The following is a 19,024-nucleotide window of genomic DNA, read 5'->3' on the forward strand; positions in this document are numbered from 1 at the left end:
TTAGATTTTTTTAGTGTTTGGATTTGAGGAATAATTTTGTTTGTGAATTTTAGAGGATGGGGAAGGTTTAGAGGATAGGGAAAGGGGTTGGTGTGTTTATATAGTGAGAGGCAGGGTTTATATGTGAGAGATGGGGAAAGGTTTAGAGGTAGGGGAAAGAGGTTGGTGTGTTTATATGGGATAAGATCATAAAAAAGTTTATGACTAGAGCAAATTATGCATGCATTTTAAAAAGAGATCAATTAATGTTACGTACAGCTTCAATCATAAAATCAATTTATTATTGAAACCATAATTGGTATACCTGATCATCAGTAAGACCAACTAGCTAGTGTACATGGAAACAAATTAGAAATGCGACACAATTCAGCCAAATATGAAAAAATATAGATCATTCATTTTCTAGCAAGGTAGGTTATGGATCTTGGATTGTCCAACTTATGGTAATGAACTAAAGCTTTTTCTTACTTTATGACAAAAGTAAGTATAAAACTACGAGTATGAATAAATTAAAAAAGTGTGCTAAAAAATTAAACAATATGAAAAACGCAATCGTGGGTCTCGAACCCTTGACCACGTGGTTAAAAGCCACGCGCCTACCAACTGAGCTAGAACGGCTCACGCTCATATGCCGTGTTAAATATATGGAGTGAGATTCCCACAAGTAAGCCCCTAACTTGAGTCAAATTAGGAAATTCTTGACCCTTTGATTAAATCAATGACCAAAATTCAATAATCATCTTTGAATCTTAACCCTGATAATAAATCAAAGGCCATGATCTCTCTAACTTAACCCCTCAAGTTGTTTTCAACTTGAGGGAATCTCCATCCAAATTATATAGTCGAAAAAGCTTCAATATCGTTTACAAAAAATACAGAGTGCACACCATAAAAATTCATATTTTATATGTGATGATTTTTTAATAAGTTGTAACAAAAGCGTAAGCTTTTAAGTATTAAGTTACTAGAGTCAGTTAATATATATACATTTATTGGAGTGCAAGGATTTTTAACAATTCTTTGAAAAATATGACTATTAAGATTATTTTTACTGTATATGTAAACACCATGTATTTTCATTAGTGTCCGGACTTACCAAACATCACAATATAAAGCACTTTATTATGAATATACTTTTATTAAGACAATTACATGTGAATAGTAAATTTAAAAATGTATATATTTACTCGTATATTGGTAAACTTGAAACGGAGTGGTCAAACGCCTTATCATGATTACTAGATGTGCATGAGGTCATTAGGCTTACTTTGTTAACTGTTATTGGGCTTTGGGAAATTTTAAAATTTGTATTGGGCTTGCAAAATCAGTGGTTCAGCAAAAACATGAAGCCACGAAGGGTAGCAATTTCCTTATTTAATTGGACATGTGTAATTAGAGTTGTGGTTTTGTAACGATTTAATACAAGTAAATAAATCTAATTAATTAAACAAAAGACAGTCTGGTCCAGAACGACATGGGTTCGAATCCCACAGCTGTCAATTTTTATATTTTTCTCTTATACCTTTTTTGCATAGAAATTAAAACCCCAATATTATTGCAAAGCCAAATTTGTTGAGTCACACAGAATTACATATAGTCTTTATAAATATATATTTCTAGAATACTAGTAATAAAAACATGACAATTTTTCTTATACATTCTCAAAAGAGCGAGACTTTCTTTTTTTGAGCTTCCTCAAGAGTCAAGATTAGCAGGAAATTCCAGAAAGGGAAAAGCTACTCGTATTGAATTCAACGACTTTGACCCGACAAACACAAAGCCCACAATATATATGCTTCCATGAGAACAAGAGTACAAGACAATAAATTAAAGCAGCTTGTGTTCTTAATTAAAGAACTTGATCATTGTTGTCACAAGACAACATGTTATTTAGTTCTTTGACAAATTTCTCCATGGCAACGGTCGGCAAACATATGGTACTAAGATTCCAGGTTCACCCATAGAATTTACGGAAGATATATAGAAACTACCTTCGTACGAGAGATCACCTATTCCTCCTGTGGAAGCCCTGCAAGGTCGGCTTCCCCCACCGAAATCAATTTCATTAAATCCAGCATGGGTCACATCTTATACGATATAACTTTGAGCAATATTAGCCAAAATGAGGTCACACATCAACCACAACATTGAGAGAGAAAATAAAACCAAGAAAGTGGACTTGAATATTGGGCTAATATTTACACATTGGTTGGACAATTATTGACTTAGTGTACATTATATCTTATATATAATAAATGAATTACAGTCCCAAAACCTATATAACATGCATTAATAAAGAAGTTATCTTACATATATAAAGCACACTCCTTAAATTTAATGATAAAATGTACAAACTCATAGAATTGTCATTACCAAAACCGTTAAAATAATATGTAAAGGCACTCTTAAAACAAATCATGCATTATAATTTTGATAGAGATTCTTGAAGAACTTGATCACCCATCGAGTTTACGAAAGGTACGTAGAAACTAACCACGTGTGGCAGATCACCTATTCCTCCCTTAGAAGGCCTGCTAAGGTTGGCTTCCCCACCCGAAATGATCAACTTCACTGAATCCAGCTTTGGTTACATCTGACACGATATAATTAACTTTGAGCAATATTCGTGAATTGTGGGCGGCCTTTGAGTACCAACAAGTCAGCAACAGATCTCATGTACTCTTCGCCTCTTCGGTTACATCGGCTTTGGCTTTCGTAACAAGCTCCAAAGCGTGACTTAATGGTTTGTTACATAGATCTCGCGCGATAGAAATTGCAGCAGGTAGCTAAAAGCATTCCATAGTATCCTATAGGGAGCGGGTTGAACTTCTTACGTGCGTCGACTATGCACATCATACGCATTTTGGCTTCAGGACCAGCTCAAGGGCAATGGTATGACAACGCCAAATGGAAACTGTTAGCACCTCAAATGTGAAACACTTTTTTAGATGCAGAGGAACAAACTACGTAAAGCTGCTGATACCTCGGTAGGTCCAAAGAAAACGACCTCATTGTCATCTGATCATTTTCTTGTGGGATGATTGTAAATTTAGTGTCCGGGTCCTCTTGTTCATATTCGTGATGAGTACACGTCACCGTGGTGGTTCTCTTGCGGAAAGCAACTCCCTTTGCCATACGGGCATTGTTGTTGGTGTTGGTTTACCTTGTGCCATTTCACCCCATGCTGTTAAAAATTGTACGAGTCCTTGTGCATCACTCATAGTATGATTGAGTCGTATTGCAAAAATAAAACCCCCACATAATTAAGAGACGTGTCACCTATCAATCATATCAATGCTTGAAAATTAGTGGTCAAATAATCCATCGAACCATTTAGCGTTAGACCTTAGAGGTCGAAAAGGAACAACACGAAATTCATTGCCCCATAATTGATGTTTGATTATATATTTACCGTTTTAAGGACTAACTAATCTAATTTATAGATAATTCTTTTATCTCTCGAGTAATAAAATCACATAGAACTCTATATATGTTTCACCTGAATGAGTAACAATGGTGAGCCAAGAACGCCGCTAGAACCAGGAACATCGTAAAGGAGCTCTTCCATAAAGGACACGGGGGCTGAAGAGCATCTCCAAACTGCTTCAGTGTAACATCTGCCTCGGCCTCAATAAACAACACTCCCTGGCCATTGCAATCCACCATCAGCTTCCTCCCCGGGCCTTCCTTCAAGCGTCCAGCAAAATTGAAAGATCATTCTGTTAAAATCAAAACATATAACTCTGTCTCTCTCACACTAAAATTGAAAGATCATTCTTTTGATTTTAACATGAATGATCTTTCAATTTTATTGATATGTCGTATTTTATACTCATTTCCCACGGCTTAATAGTTGTTTTAGTATGGTTTAAGAGTTGTTTTCGTATATATTTGGTGCGTTTATGGTGTTTGTTAGTGTTTCGGGGTGTTAACAGGTACCTAAGCGTTAATCTGAAGAAAACGAGGTTTCTAGAGTAAAATGAGTGCTTACGGATGTTTTACGAGGCACGAAAGTGAAGATTGGAAGCTAGTCAAAGTAAGTCAATGATGGTCAACAAAAGTCAACGGGTACTGCGCCGCACTTAAGGACTGCGACGCAGTTATGCATGCTGAGGAACAAACTGCTTCGCAGTCACCAAAGACTGCGACGCAGTCGTACCAGATACAACCAAAGACCAGTCAACGAACGTCAAAGTCAACAAAAGTCAAACAAGAAACTGCGACGCTGTTGGAGGCCGAATCTGTATATTTTTTAGAAAGTATAAATAGCTTGCAAAATCATTCAAGAACCTAACTTTACTTCCAGCCGATTTTGGAGCACTTTTTTAGGGTTTTTCTTGTATTCAACCATGTTTAAGGATTTCAAGCACGATTGGATCAATTCCGTTATTCGTTTTCAATCCTTTGTATTCGGTAACGATGAATCTCTTAATTTGATTTGTTATTCGTATTTTAATATGAGTGGCTAATCGCCTTTTCATCCATCTTGATGGAGTGAGACAATATGTAAGGATTGCACTATTTTATAATTTAGTTGATTTGATTTAACGTTGTGTCGTGATTTTAGCTTATTAATTCTTTGTTATTTAATTATTGATTACGGATAATTTTTGCACAATCTTAGTGGTAACTTGGGTTGGGTAGAAGTTATTTTGTATGCTTGGTTAGACGCGATTATTTCTATGATGGGTACGGTAGAAGGTAATTAATAATTAATAAGAATTAACAGGTTAATGGTTTGGTACAATCAACAGACACAATTGTTATCTGAAATGACCAAAACCATTGTTGAATTAGTAAAGTTATAAAAAGGCGTATTGGGGTACCGGTCTTAATAATGGAACTAGTTTATACAAGAGAGTCAAATGAAATTGTTAACTTGACGGGTACGGGGTTGGCGATCAATTTAAGTCTCGGTTATTTAATCAACTAAATTGGATTTGAACTTCATCAAATGTGCAACCTTAACATGTTGTTGAGCGAAATCAAGATGGGTGACCTTTTGATTATTGTTTCATACAACAAACTCTTCTTTCGATTAATCCTAAGGGATTACTGACTCTTTTCACTAACTGTTTGCAACGTGGTAACTCGGCCACAAAATCCCCCATTTGTTGAATTACATTATTTGACAATTGCTTATAAAAGTCCTTGTGAACGATCTCGCTTACCGATTTTTACTATATTGCATGCGATCAGATACACTGCCTGTGAGTGTGTAGTAGTCAGTCTTTTGGTAAATCGTGTTTATAAATTTTATTACTAGATTTCACACATCATTTACTCGTATTTTTCATGTATACACTTTTTGGATCTGTGATTTTAGTGTAGCTTTTCAGGAAAAAATAACTTTTGAAGATTTTGTCCGATTGTCATCTGTTTTTTATGGTGGAGCATGGAGCAGACGTTTTTTAAGTTAATTTTTAATTGTTATGTTTTATTGAATAAGTATTTACGGAAGTCATTGTTTAACACCCACCGTATCCCAACCATTATTTTTGGTATCTCGACCACAACTACTAGTGCGGGCCCCTTATAAGTTAATTTTAATTGTTATGTTTTATTGTAAGTATTTACGGAAGTCATTGTTTAACGCCCACCGTATCCCACCATTATTTTTGGTATCTCGACCACAACTACTAGTGCGGGCCCCCTGTCTGTAAGTTTTAAACTTTCATATTATTGTTATCAACTTTCGGGTTTTCAACTTTTACTATAAAAGTTTCATTTCTTTTGGTTTTGTCACAAATTTATTTCTTTTTTACCAACACAAGTTTCATTTGTTTCGATTTTGCCACAAACTTTTTTTTAAAATTTTTTTATACTTTAATACTTTTGCTACCAATTTTTGGATTTTGGACTTGTACCACAAATCATATAACACATAATAACTAACATACACCAACGTCTAAGCAATGCACGACCAATTATCGTATAGTAATTAACTGCTTATAAGCTTACATGCTTGATTTTTTGTCGCATACATTTATCAAATGTTTAGTTTTCATTTGCTTTTTATTCATTTATTAATACTAAATTTGTTAGATATTTTAATGGGGTATTTTCAATAAGAAAAAAGCTAATATTTGTTAGCCTTGACCAACGGGCAGGTATAACATTGTTACGCTAGTTTTTATTATCCGTTTTTACGTTATTTTATCATACAATCTTGTAATAAGCGTGTATCGTTATGTATGTATAATTGACCTTATACAGAGTGCATATTTTACTTATCATTATGTTTCCCAGGGCAACACCCGGATATGAAACTAGTTAACTTACAAAAATCGGATATTTTAATAGCTTTGATGAGTAACCCGTCACATAATAATATTGTAATATAATATATATTTGTTTAATATAAGTAAATGGCATGCAGCTCATGAATTTTTAATAGATTAAAACTAGATTTTAACCCGTGTCTAACACTGGACACGAGGCTTACGACATTATCAATATTGGATCTTCATGAAAGCTTGTAATTTCAAAGATGCAGATATATGTAAAAACTAATTGTTTAATTCAAATGTCAAGAATGTTAGCAAATAAAAATCAAAATAATGTAATAAATGGATGTTAGTATTAGATAACAATAACTAACAAAGATTATAAAGACATAAGAATTAGGAAGAGTAAGAGAGTTCTTATATTATATTAAGATATCTCTAATACAATGCCACTATTTATAGGGCTCTAGGAACCTTATAACAATAAATGAGATCAAATGTTATGTACATGGATAGTCACAATATAAATATACATTTATAACACTCCCCCTTGACTATCCATTTCATACGCATGATGCTACCTCGTTAAAAACCTTGCAAGGAAAACCCAGTGGGACAAAACCTTGCTAAGGAAAAAAGAGTGCAGCGCGTATTTTCTCCCCTTGATGATGATCAGATAAGCTCCTTGAGTCGACGCATCCCAATCCCATGCACCAACTTCTTGAATGTAGAGGTCGGAAGTGATTTGGTAAACAAGTCTGCCAAATTTTCGCTGGAACGGATTTGTTGGACGCTAATATCTCCATTCTTTTGCAAATCATGTGTGCAGAAGAACTTTGGTGAAATGTGCTTTATTCTATCACCTTTGATGTACCCTTCCTTCAGTTTTGCAATGCATGCTGCGTTGTCTTCGTGTAAAATTGTCGGTCCTTCATCTCTCGAAGATATGCCACAAGACTCACGAATGTGTTGTATTACAGCCCTTAACAAACACATTCTCGACTAGCTTCATGAATCGCCAATAATTCTGCATGGTTTGATGATGTGGCTGTGATTGTTTGCTTTACAGAACGCCATGAAATTGCGGTACCTCCACTTGTAAATAAATATCCAGTTTGAGACCGTCCATTGTGAGGATCAGATAAATATCCTGCATCTGCATAACCAACCAAACTTGTTTTCGATTGGTTTGTAAAATACAAACCCATATCTTTTGTACCTTGAAGATATCGAAAAATTTGTTTTACCCCATTCCAATGCCTCCTTGTTGGGCATGAACTATATCTTGCCAATAAGTTTACCGAAAATGATATATCTGGTCGCGTATGGCTAGCAAGAAACATTAGTGCACCAATTGCACTTAAATACGGTATTTCTGGACCAAGATTTCCTCCTCATCGCTCGGGGTCGGAATTGGTCTTTCTCAACATCAAGCGACCTTACAACCATTGGGTACTCAAGGGATGTGATTTTTCCATGTAAAATCTGTTGAGTACTTTCTCTGCATATGTTTCTTGATGCACAAGGATTCCACCCTTGAGATGTTCAATTTGTAACCCGAGACAAAATTTTGTCTTTCCTAGGTCTTTCATTTCAAATTCCCTTTTTAAATATTCAACCGCCCTTTGAAGCTCCCCGGAGTTCCAATTATGTTCAAGTCGTCAACATATACGACAATTATCACATATTCTGAACTTGACCTTTTCATGAAGATACACGGGCATACTGAATCATTTTTATAACCTTCTTTCAATAAATACTCACTAAGGCGATTATACCACATACGCCCAGATTGTTTCAGCCCATATAATGATTTATTTAATTTAATTGAAAGTTGTTCTCGAGAACTTGATTTACATGAATTTGGCAATTTGAACCCTTAGGGAGTTTCATGTAAATATCGGTATCAAGTGAGCCGTAGAGATAGGCTGTTACAACATCCATTAGACGCAGATCAATCCTTCTCGTATTACCAGACTAATAAGATAACGGAAAGTTGTCGCATCCACCACTGGAGAATATGTCTCCTCATAATCAATCCCAGGTCTTTGTGAGAATCCTTGTGCTACCAATCTTGCCTTGTATCGGACAATTTCATTTTTCTCATTACGCTTTCGTACAAAGACCATTTATAGCCGACAGGATTTACACCTTGAGGTGTATGGACCACCGGTCCAAAAACTTCTCGTTTATTTAGGGAATCTAATTCTGCCTTGATTGCGTCTTTCCATTTTGGCCAATCATTTCTTTGTTTACATTCATCAACAGATTTGGTTCTTGATCCTCATTGTTTTCCATTACTTCTAGCGCTACATTATATGAAAAACTATCATCGACGTCGATTTCATTTCGATTCCATACCTTCCTAGACATGATATAATTTATTGAGATCTCTTCATTTTCAGGTACCTGAGGTTCTTCGGGAACCATCATGTCTAGTGTCTCTCCAAGAGACTCCTTTTCCGGTGTTAACATTACCTCGACTTGACCATCGACATTATTTGCTCCTTTCTTCTTTCGAGGATTTTTATCTTTGGAACCGATTGGTTTACCACGTTTGAGACGTGGTTTTGACTCATTACCAACACGTGGTTGTCCTTCTGGGACACTTATTTTCATTGGAGCATTGGCAGCTGGTATATGTGACTTGGTCACTCTCTTTGGGTCAGTGAATGCGTCTGGTAATTGATTTGCTAATCCTTGTAAATGAATTATCCTTTGAACTTCTAGTTCACACTGTTTAGTTCGAGGATCAAGATGAGATGATGATAATTCACTCCAAGTTATATTGTTATTTTTCAGCTGCTTTTCATCTCCCCCTAATGTTGGGAAAGTTGATTCAAGAAAATGACAATCAGCAAATCGAGCTGTAAACAAATCTCCTGTTGATGGCTCTAAATACTTAATGATTGATCGTGATTCATACCCAACATATATCCCTAACCTTCTTTGAGGTCCCATCTTTGTGCGTTGTGGTGGAGCGATAGGAACATATACAGCACAACCAAAGATCCTTAAATGGGAAATACTGGTTCCTGACCAAAAACCAATTTTAACGGGGAGGAGGTATGGTAACTCGTTGGCCTGATGCGAATTAGTGCTGCTGTATGTAAAACTGCATGCCCCCAAGCAGTTACTGGTAGTTTTGATTTCATAATCATTGGCCTTGCAACCATTTGGATTCGCTTGAAAAGTGATTCAGCGAGTCCATTTTGTGTATGTACATGAGTACAGGATGCTCTACAGTTATCCCAATAGACATGCAATAATTGTTAAATGATTGGGATGTAATTCACCAGCATTGTCCAACCGAATTTTCTTGATGGGGTAATCCGGGAATTGTGCTCTCAGCTTTATCAATTGAGCTAGTAGTCGTGCAAATGCCATATTACGACTTGATAGTAAGCATACATGTGACCATCTGGTTGATGCATCAATTAGGACCATAAAGTATCTAAATGGTCCGCTAGAGGGGTGTATAGGTCCACATATATCCCCATGTATTCTTTCCAAAAAACTCAAAGATTCTGTTCCCACCTTGACTGGTCATTTTTCTTTTTCCCTTTGTCATCATTGGTTTTCTTTTCACTATCATGCAACTTTTGGTGGGTTCCCTTGTTTTTGAATTGAATACCTTGATAATTTCCTCGAGCATAACCACGCCCACGTCCACGACCACGACCATGACCACGACCACGATAATGGCCACGACCACGTCCTTGACTTCCACTTTGGCCATTATATGTTGCCACATTCGCTTCAGGGAATGGGGTTGCACCAACCGGACGGGCCTCGTGGTTTTTCATTAAGAGTTCATTATTTTGCTCGGCCACAAGTAAACATGATATTAATTCACTATATTTGGTAAAGCCCTTTTCACGATATTGTTGTTGCAAGACAATATTTGAGGCATGAAAGGTGGAAAATGTTTTTTCCAACATATCCTCATCAGTAATATCAGCACCACATAAATTCATTTGTGATGTGATTTTAAACATGGCTGAGTTATACTCACTTATAGACTTAAAGTCTTGCAATATTAAATTGTGCCATTCATGACGAGCATTTGGCAATATCACCGATTTTTGGTGGTCATACCTCGACTTCAAATTGGTCCATAGGACAAGTGGGTCTTTCACAGTGAGGTATTCATTTTTCAATGACTCATGGATATGATGGCGTAAAAATATCATCGCCTTTGCTTTATCTTGGGCACTAGTCGTATTTGCTTCTTTAATTGTATCCCCAAGATTGTTAGCATCCAAATGGATTTCGGCATCCAATACCCATGACAAGTAATTTTTCCCAGTGATATCTAGTGCCGCAAACTCAAGTTTTGCAAGATTCGACATGATTAACTATATTAAATAAACATACATGGATAATATATGTTATTGAGATTGTAACAAGCGAATATAAAACTCGAAGACAGTTAGTACGTATGTAAATCAAAGATGAAACAAGTTGATAATACATATGATATAACCTTTCAGATAACCTCTTTAATAGATAGAAATAAGTTATAACATATTAACATGTACACCATATATTACTAGTTCAATGTAGAATATTGTTTAGGGACTTTACAAAAAAAAAATGGCTTTTGGATTTTGACGGTGGATTCTAATGCATGTGGACCCTATTGTAAATTACGAGTATTAATATAAAAAAAATAAACACACATTCGTATCCACACAAAATGCATTTATAGATATAAATATATTTGGAATAGAGTAAACGCGCATGCTTGTAAAAACAAAATTTAATACTATAAAGGAAATTGAAAACCTTTCACAAACCAACAATAACATGCATCTTTTCATATTCGTTGTGAAAGCAACTAAAAATTTATTGTAACCATGTCTTCAACAAAATTCCCAGTACTATTATTTTTATTTTATCTTACTCTACTATTATGTTTCTTTATAGAAAATATGCCTACTAAAAAAAAAACCACCGTGATGATCTTTAGTTCAAAAAAAAGGGATCAAGAATTATATTGCAATATGAGTTATTTTAGTAGGATAAAAAAAGACAAAATACCTTTCTAACACAACCCAGTATCATATGAATTATAATATGGATCATGTTTGAAAGATTAAAGATAATGATGATTTAGACTATATTCTATACCTTACGATGATGGGATTTTACTCGAAGAGCAAGTCGTGCTGATAACGTATTAGATAACAATAACTAACAAAGATTATAAAGACATAAGAAAGTAGGAAGAGTAAGAGAGTTCTTATATTATATTAAGATATCTCTAATACAATGCCACTATTTATAGGGCTCTAGGAACCTTATAACAATAAATGAGATCAAAGGTTATGTACATGGATAGTCACAATATAAATATACATTTATAACATTTAGAAATATATATCCTTTTTCATCTTTTGTTATGTTGTTGATGCGTTCAAGCGAACAAATATCACTAGCACTTTCAAAGGCGGGATGATTACTAATGGTGGTTTCTTTATTCACAAAGTAGAGCTTATATGGATGATTAGCTAGCCTAAACATTCACTTAGTGAATTTGACTTTAAAGTTTTAGATAATTCGTAGCAAAATTAAAATAAGATTAAGAATAAGATAGTAATTAAGATTATATTTTATATATAGTTATATAGTTACAGTAGGATAATAACATTGATATGTTATAAATTGGATAAGAACTAATTATATGTGATAACATAAAATTGGCGTATTAAAATGTTACTGTCGTACGTAAGAAACTTATATGAGGGACACATTATATTCACTTTCACCTTTAATTATTATAGTAACTTAAAAAAAGTTAATGAAGTGAATTTTTTTGGACATGACCATTATTCCTCCATAGCCTTCTCTAACGTTTTACCTAAATACGCGTTTTGTTGATGCAAAATTTGAAAGAATTTGTAGCCCACAGTCAAATGTGCCGCAGATTAAAGTCACTTTTATCAAAAAAAAAAAAAAAAAAAAAGAAAAAGAAAGGGGATACCCCCCGGAAACTCATGCTCAAAAGGTACGGTTCATCTTAGTTGTTTTGTATTGCAAAACTAGACGAAAGTCAACTTGATCGAAAAAGTTTTGAGGATCCTCAGACAGAATGTTACTAATGGGAAGCAGATTATGAACTGTTCTCTCATTACATTCTTATACCGTGCATTGTTACCCTTATAACTTGTGTGCTTATTTATAATAATTCTTATATGATCTCCATGGACGTTCCTATATATATCTATAATTCATACATTCTCTTTCGACAGATTCTACCCTGATCTTGGTAACGTACCAATGAACTTCCGTGATGTTTTTCTTCAAAGTCAAGCTCTTGAAGGGATGACAACGTCTATGGTAAGTATAATGTTGGGGAAATTCGTGAATAACGAATTGATAACCGGATATAATCAAACTCTGAAAGGCGTGTAATCACTTTCAGATTGAATCAATTTGGCGGTTCACCCAAACTATTCAATCAGATACAATTCAGAGAATTAAGAACATTCGGTGTGTTTATTATTTGAGAGAAAAGAACCAGAAAGAAGGAAGAAAAAGAATGATCAGAAATCTTGTTACGGGGTGTATAAATCCACCAGAAGGCAGTTATTTGCAAGGTTTCGAAATTGCCATTTTTAGTCCCTCAAGCTCGACCCCAGCCAGGGGCTCTGCCCCTTGGACCCCGCTCCCAGGGGCGCTGCCCCCGGACCCCCGTACCTTAGGGGCTTCGCCCCTAAGGTCATAATAAATTCAAATAGGCGTGCACTCCGCACCACCAATCCTATATGATGTATTATTATGACAATACTGATCAAACAAGTTAACCCAATTACACTAAAATATCCAACAATCCTCCCCTATTTTAGTGTAATCCATGATTAACTAACAACCATCTCAAACATTCAAACTTTTGCATAAATGAAATGTCGTAACGATTGAATTTCACATTAGTACATTACACATTCCGAATATTCGAATTTCATGGTGTCGTAACGATTGAACCATGGGAACTCTATTGAATACACGAAGATAATGTACACAAAAGTTTACACACATAGTAGTTCTATCTTGACATATGTTTTACTAGCCTATGTCCCTATCCTTCATAAGCATGTCAAAGCCAAGTCCCAGCTTTTTGAAGCGGCTAAACTTCATGCTCACATAGGTAGCTCCTTTAATCTTGCACCTGCATATGCAATTTGTCAAAAGAGCTATTAAGAATATAAACATTCAACCTCTTTATCTTGAAGGTCCGAACACATACCTTGGGATGAATCTTTAAATGTGTTCCAATCTCTAAACATTAAGCCTTCCACATTGAATTCAGCATCTAGCGTCATACTAGATGGGAATTGGGTATCTCAATGCTCAGAGATTTCTGACGGACTTTAATGCCACCCCTATAGCCGACTTATTCACGAGATCTCTATTCAACGCCTCGGTTAAATGGTTGGCTAGATTGTGTTGTGTTTTCACAAACACCACAGATATCACACCATCAGTGATTAACTCACGTACCATGCTGCGTCTAACACCTAAGTGTCTAGACTTTCCATTATACACTTGACTGTATGCCTTAGCCAACGTGGCTGCACTATCACATCTGATAGATATGGGTGATATCGGTTTAGGCCACAATGGAATTTCATATATCAAATTCCTTAGCCATTCAACTTCTTTACCAGCTGCTAATGCCACAAATTCAGATTTCATTGTTGAATTAGTGATGCAAGTTTGTTTCTTTAATCCCAACATATAGTACCACCACCAAGAAGGAATACTCAGCCACTTGTGGAAGAGTGATCTTCCAAATTAGTAATCCAACTTGCATCTGAATAACCTTCAAGAACAGAAGGAAATCCAGTATAAGTCAAACCAAAATCCTTGGTTCCTTTCAAGTATCTAAATACTCGATTAATCGCTTGCCAATGAATCAAACCAGGATTGTGAGTGTACCTACTCAGCTTTCCAACAGCAAAGGCTATATCAGGCCTAGTACTAACCATGGCATACATGAGAGATCCAATAGCCTTTGAATATTCAAGTGGATTCACTGCAACTCCCTTGTTAGGCACAAGTTTTAGAGTAGGATCCATAGGAGTACTCATTGGAGAACTATCTTTGTGATTGAATTTATCCAATATCTTCTCAATGTAATGAGATTGAGAGATAGTAATACCATGTTCTCCACGTATGATCTTAATTCCAAGAATCACATCAGCCTTCCCCATGTCTTTCATATCAAACTTTGATGACAGGAATTCCTTAGTTTTATCAACTTGATCTTGGTGAGTACCAAATATCAACATGTCATCAACATACAAGCAAATGATCACTCCTTTACCAGAAGTGTCAAATTTGCTATAGACACACTTGTCTGCTTGGTTTAATGCAAAACCATTAGACAACACCACCTCATCAAACTTCTGATGCCATTGCTTAAGGGCTTGCTTCAGACCATAAAGAGATTTCACTAACTCATCCATTTGGTGAATTACAAGATTATGTATAGCAACAAGTGCTAACAATAACCTAATGGTGGTAATCTTAGCAACAGGAGCATAGGTGTCAAAGTAATCAATACCTGCCTTTTGTCTAAAGCCTTGGATCACCAATCTAGCTTTATACTTGTCTATGCTTCCATCCACCTTCATCTTCCTTTTGAAGATCCATTTACTACCTAAAGGCTTACACCCAGGTGGTAAATCAGCCAATTTCCAAGTGTTATTGTGCATAATAGAGTCAATCTCATCTTGGATTGCCTCTTTCCAAAATGCAGCATCCCTTGAAGCCATAGCTTCACTGTAGGTCTTAGGATCATCATCAACATTAAAGCAATATTGATATTGAAAGTCAATTCCATTCCTTGATCCTTCCACCAAATACAATTGGAAATCATCCCCATATGACTTGGGTTTTCGCGCTCTTTCACTCCTCCTAGGCTCAGGAGGTGCTTCAGTCACCTGTTCATTTCAACCAGTGCCACTAGAACTTGCCACTGTGTCTCCAGGTCTAGGTAAAGATGTGAACCTATCCTCATTCCCAAAATCAGCATCCCTTGACTCAACAATAGAGTGCACGGATACATAGTCATTAGGTTCTATGACATAGAACCTATAACAAACAGAATTTTCAGGATAACCAATGAAGATACAATCTATACCTCTTTGACCAATGGTATGAATTTTAGGGTCAGTCAGTCTCACCACTGCTCTACAGCCCCAAACTCTAAGATAACTTAGATTTGGGATCTTTTTATGCCAAAGTTCATAAGGGGTTACCTTGTTGTTCTTGTTAGGAACTCTATTCAATAAATGACAGGCTGTCAACATAGCCTCACCCCAAAAACCTTCACTAAGGCCAGAATAGCATAACATGGAATTAACCATTTCTTTTAATGTCCTATTCTTCCTTTCGGATATACCATTTTGCTGTGGAGTGTAAGGAGCTGTGGTTTGATGTACAATTCCATTGGACTGAAAATACACTGGATCATAGTACTCGCCTCCCCTATCAGTGCGAAGGGTTTTAATCTTCACACCATGATAAAGCTCTACCTCCTCTTTGTAAATTTTAAATTTATCAAGAGCTTCATCTTTTGAGTGACACAAATAAACATAGCAATATCTAGTAGCATCATCAATAAAAGTAACCACATACTTTTTATTACCAAGTGATGGAGTAGAATGGAAATCACACAAGTCACTATGAACGAGTTCTAATACCTTTGTATCTCTAGTGACGTTTTTAGTGAAAGGTTGTTTAGTAATCTTAGTCAACATGCAAGTTTTACACCTTTCATTATTAACATCAAAAGAAGGTATTAGACTCATTTTCAACATGTCAACTAATCTCTTGTAATGTACATGTCCTAGTCTAGCATGCCATAATTCTGATTTGCTAAAATTATTGCTAGAGACGGTAGAAGTCATGCAAATAGAATTATCAAAAGAAGAAACATCCAAATTTAATTTAAACATTCCATTCAAATATCCAAATCCAATAAAGGTTCCATGTTTTGACAAGATATACTTGTCACTTTCAATGACCTGCTTGTATCCACAATTATTCAATACAATACCAGATACTAAGTTCTTACGAATTCCAGGTACATATAGAACATTATGTAAGAGTAAAGAGTTTCCAGAAGTAAATATTAATAGAACAGATCCTATTCCTTTAACAGGTTCAGTAGCAACATTGCCCATCTTCAATTGGTTTAAAGTCCTTGAACCATCGAAGATCCTTGCACACATGACATGTTGCTCCTGAATCTGTCCACCACGAAGTGTCATCATCCTGCACAAAAAATGCTTCAGATATTACAGATATATAATAAATCTGAACAGAATGATCACATGGCACCAAAAACGAACCTGCTTGTTTTTCAGGATCCTTGGATCCACTAGAACCAGCCTCGTTTTTGCCTTTTCCTTTACCCTTACCAGACCTGCATTCACATTACAAGTGTCCAAGTTTCCCACACTTCCAACAGGCCAACTTTGGTTTCTTATCAGACCCTTTATTGTTATTGACTTGAGATTTTTGTTTCCCTTTACCAGCCTTGGAGGTTTCACCCTCCTCCATCATGTTCACAGAAGAACCAGCCATGGCTTTAGTACCACCATCAGATGCCTTTTCCATATCACGTATGGATTGTTCAATTTGGAGACAACTTCCAAGTTGAACCATATTCATATCCTCTTTCTTATGTTTCAGATTATTTTTAAAATCTTTCCAAGAGGGGGGCAGTTTGTCAATCACACTACAAAAAAAAATAGATTCATCCATTTTCATACCATATAGTGCCAACTGTCCTAGCATCCTTTGCAATTCATGATATTGTTCCATGACAGGCCTAGTATCTACCATCTTATAATTAATAAAATTACTGACAATAAATTTCTTACTAGACACATCTTCTGCCATGTATTTGGCTTCAAGGGAATCCCATAATGCTTTTGCAGACTCTACGTTTTGATAGACATCAAACAAGGAATCAGACATACCGTTAAGAATATGACCGCGACTGATGTAGTCAGAATTTTCCCACTTCGAACGAGTGCGAGTTTGTTCCAGGGTTTCATTCTCAACGGCCTCAGGGCATGGGGTACTCAGAACATATACCACTTTCAAATTCGTCAGATAGAAGTGCATCTTTTTCTGCCATCGGCGAAATTCCTGCCCAGTAAACTGCTTCAACTTCTCAACGGGTTTCATCATATCCTTGCCAGAATCGTTGTTCGTCATCTTCAGTAAATTGATTCAATCTTTGTTGGGGAAATTCGTGAATAACGAATTGATAACCGGATATAATCAAACTCTGAAAGGCGTGTAATCACTTTCAGATTGAATAAATTTGGTGGTTCACCCAAACTATTCAATCGGATACAATTCAGAGAATTAAGAACGTTCTGTGTGTTTATTATTTGAGAGAAAAGAACCAGAAAGAAGGAAGAAAAAGAATGATCAGAAATCTTGTTACGGGGTGTATAAATCCACCAGAAGGCAGTTATTTGCAAGGTTTCGAAATTGCCATTTTTAGTCCCTCAAGTTCCGAAAATTGCCATTTTTAGTCTCTCAAGCTCGACCCCAGCCAGGGGCTCTGCCCCTTGGACCCCGCTCCCAGGGGCGCTGCCCCCGGACCCCCATACCTTAGGGGCTTCGCCCCTAAGGTCATAATAAATTCAAATAGGCGTGCACTCCGCACCACCAATCCTATATGATGTATTATTATGACAATACTGATCAAACAAGTTAACTCAATTACACTAAAATATCCAACATATAAGTCAGGAAATTCTTCTCTAGCTTCAATAAATCAGCAATACCCGGTGACATTAGATCAACAATGCATGGTTTCTCTATGACAAACTACATATATGTTCATGACTTCATAATGAAGTGTATAAAATGCGTGTGTATATCGTAATGGCATTTTGCTCGTCAACTTAAACAAAATAGATCTTGAAATTGGTACAATGTTCTAGTACTTAATTGTTAGACTTATTTTTCAATACCACACAAGTTCTTTTTGAATTTGCTGATTTATGGAGTTTAACAGCAGGTTCACTCTTTTGTCTAAGTCAGATTCTTGGAGAACTGAATGTACTGCACATTATATTTGGGTAACATCTCTCACAATTTAAATTTGATTTGATCACGTTACATGATAGAGGGCATCAATTAAACTTTCCTGTTATGTTGTTTCTCTGGACATAGGTTGTGCCTAACAGGAGGGAGGGAAATTCATGTTGCCATAGTTAAAAATATACAAGATCTGGCAAAAGCTTTCTCAGTTTACGATGGTGAAATGCTGGTAATATTATCACATACACTCTACACGCTATTGAATCCGGAGAAACAAATCTGACCCATTTACTTAAATATCACCAACGAGTCAAAAGGGTAAACGGAGAAGAATAAGCTAAAATGTGAATGCATTGAAAGTTGCCCCGAATGTAACTTATTTATGCATACAAACGCCCAGCTTTATCGTTTTGACTAAAGATTTAATAGTTCTCATATTAATGTAGTTTTTAAACCATATTTGACACACTAAAAAGTTATTGAAAAGGTAAAAAACCTGCACGTTCTGTTTTGACCTGTACCTAACAATTACCCGTTTTGACACGATCCCATCTTGACCCATTATCCAACCTCACATTTTTCCGTATAGAACAAGGTTGAATTCGAATATCTCACGACTTTTCCCAGTTTAGGAAGGAAGAATTGCTTCAATTTGCTAAAACTGCATTTATCTGGCTGAAAGTAACTGCTGATGTATCATGGTCAGTGGGTGAACATGTGCT

The 19,024-nt window shown here is 35.9% G+C and overlaps 2 protein-coding genes, 1 long non-coding RNA gene and 1 pseudogene across 3 annotated transcripts; all 4 read right to left on the bottom strand.

The window, feature by feature from the left end:
• Positions 1 to 1,849: 1,849 nt before the first annotated feature.
• On the bottom strand, positions 1,850 to 8,356 carry LOC122583615 (annotated as a pseudogene).
• Positions 8,357 to 9,745: 1,389 nt separating this feature from the next.
• LOC122583616 lies at positions 9,746 to 10,579 on the bottom strand. The gene has a single exon (XM_043755999.1). The coding sequence runs from the start codon at positions 10,577 to 10,579 to the stop codon at positions 9,746 to 9,748; it is 834 nt and encodes a 277-aa protein (XP_043611934.1).
• A 2,551-nt stretch (positions 10,580 to 13,130) lies between these two features.
• Positions 13,131 to 13,506, bottom strand: LOC122581040. Its single transcript, XR_006320958.1, has 2 exons — positions 13,477 to 13,506; positions 13,131 to 13,398 (listed from the first exon to the last, which is right to left on the bottom strand). It is a non-coding gene; the product is annotated as an uncharacterized LOC122581040 (long non-coding RNA).
• A 3,000-nt stretch (positions 13,507 to 16,506) lies between these two features.
• On the bottom strand, positions 16,507 to 17,462 carry LOC122583617. Its single transcript, XM_043756001.1, has 3 exons — positions 16,714 to 17,462; positions 16,589 to 16,662; positions 16,507 to 16,511 (listed from the first exon to the last, which is right to left on the bottom strand). Exons 1-3 carry the CDS (start codon positions 17,460 to 17,462, stop codon positions 16,507 to 16,509), a joined length of 828 nt encoding a protein of 275 aa, XP_043611936.1.
• Positions 17,463 to 19,024: the final 1,562 nt, after the last annotated feature.

The sequence above is a fragment of the Erigeron canadensis genome, chromosome 9, assembly GCF_010389155.1.
Source record: "Erigeron canadensis isolate Cc75 chromosome 9, C_canadensis_v1, whole genome shotgun sequence".
Classification (NCBI taxonomy): Eukaryota; Viridiplantae; Streptophyta; class Magnoliopsida; order Asterales; family Asteraceae; genus Erigeron; species Erigeron canadensis.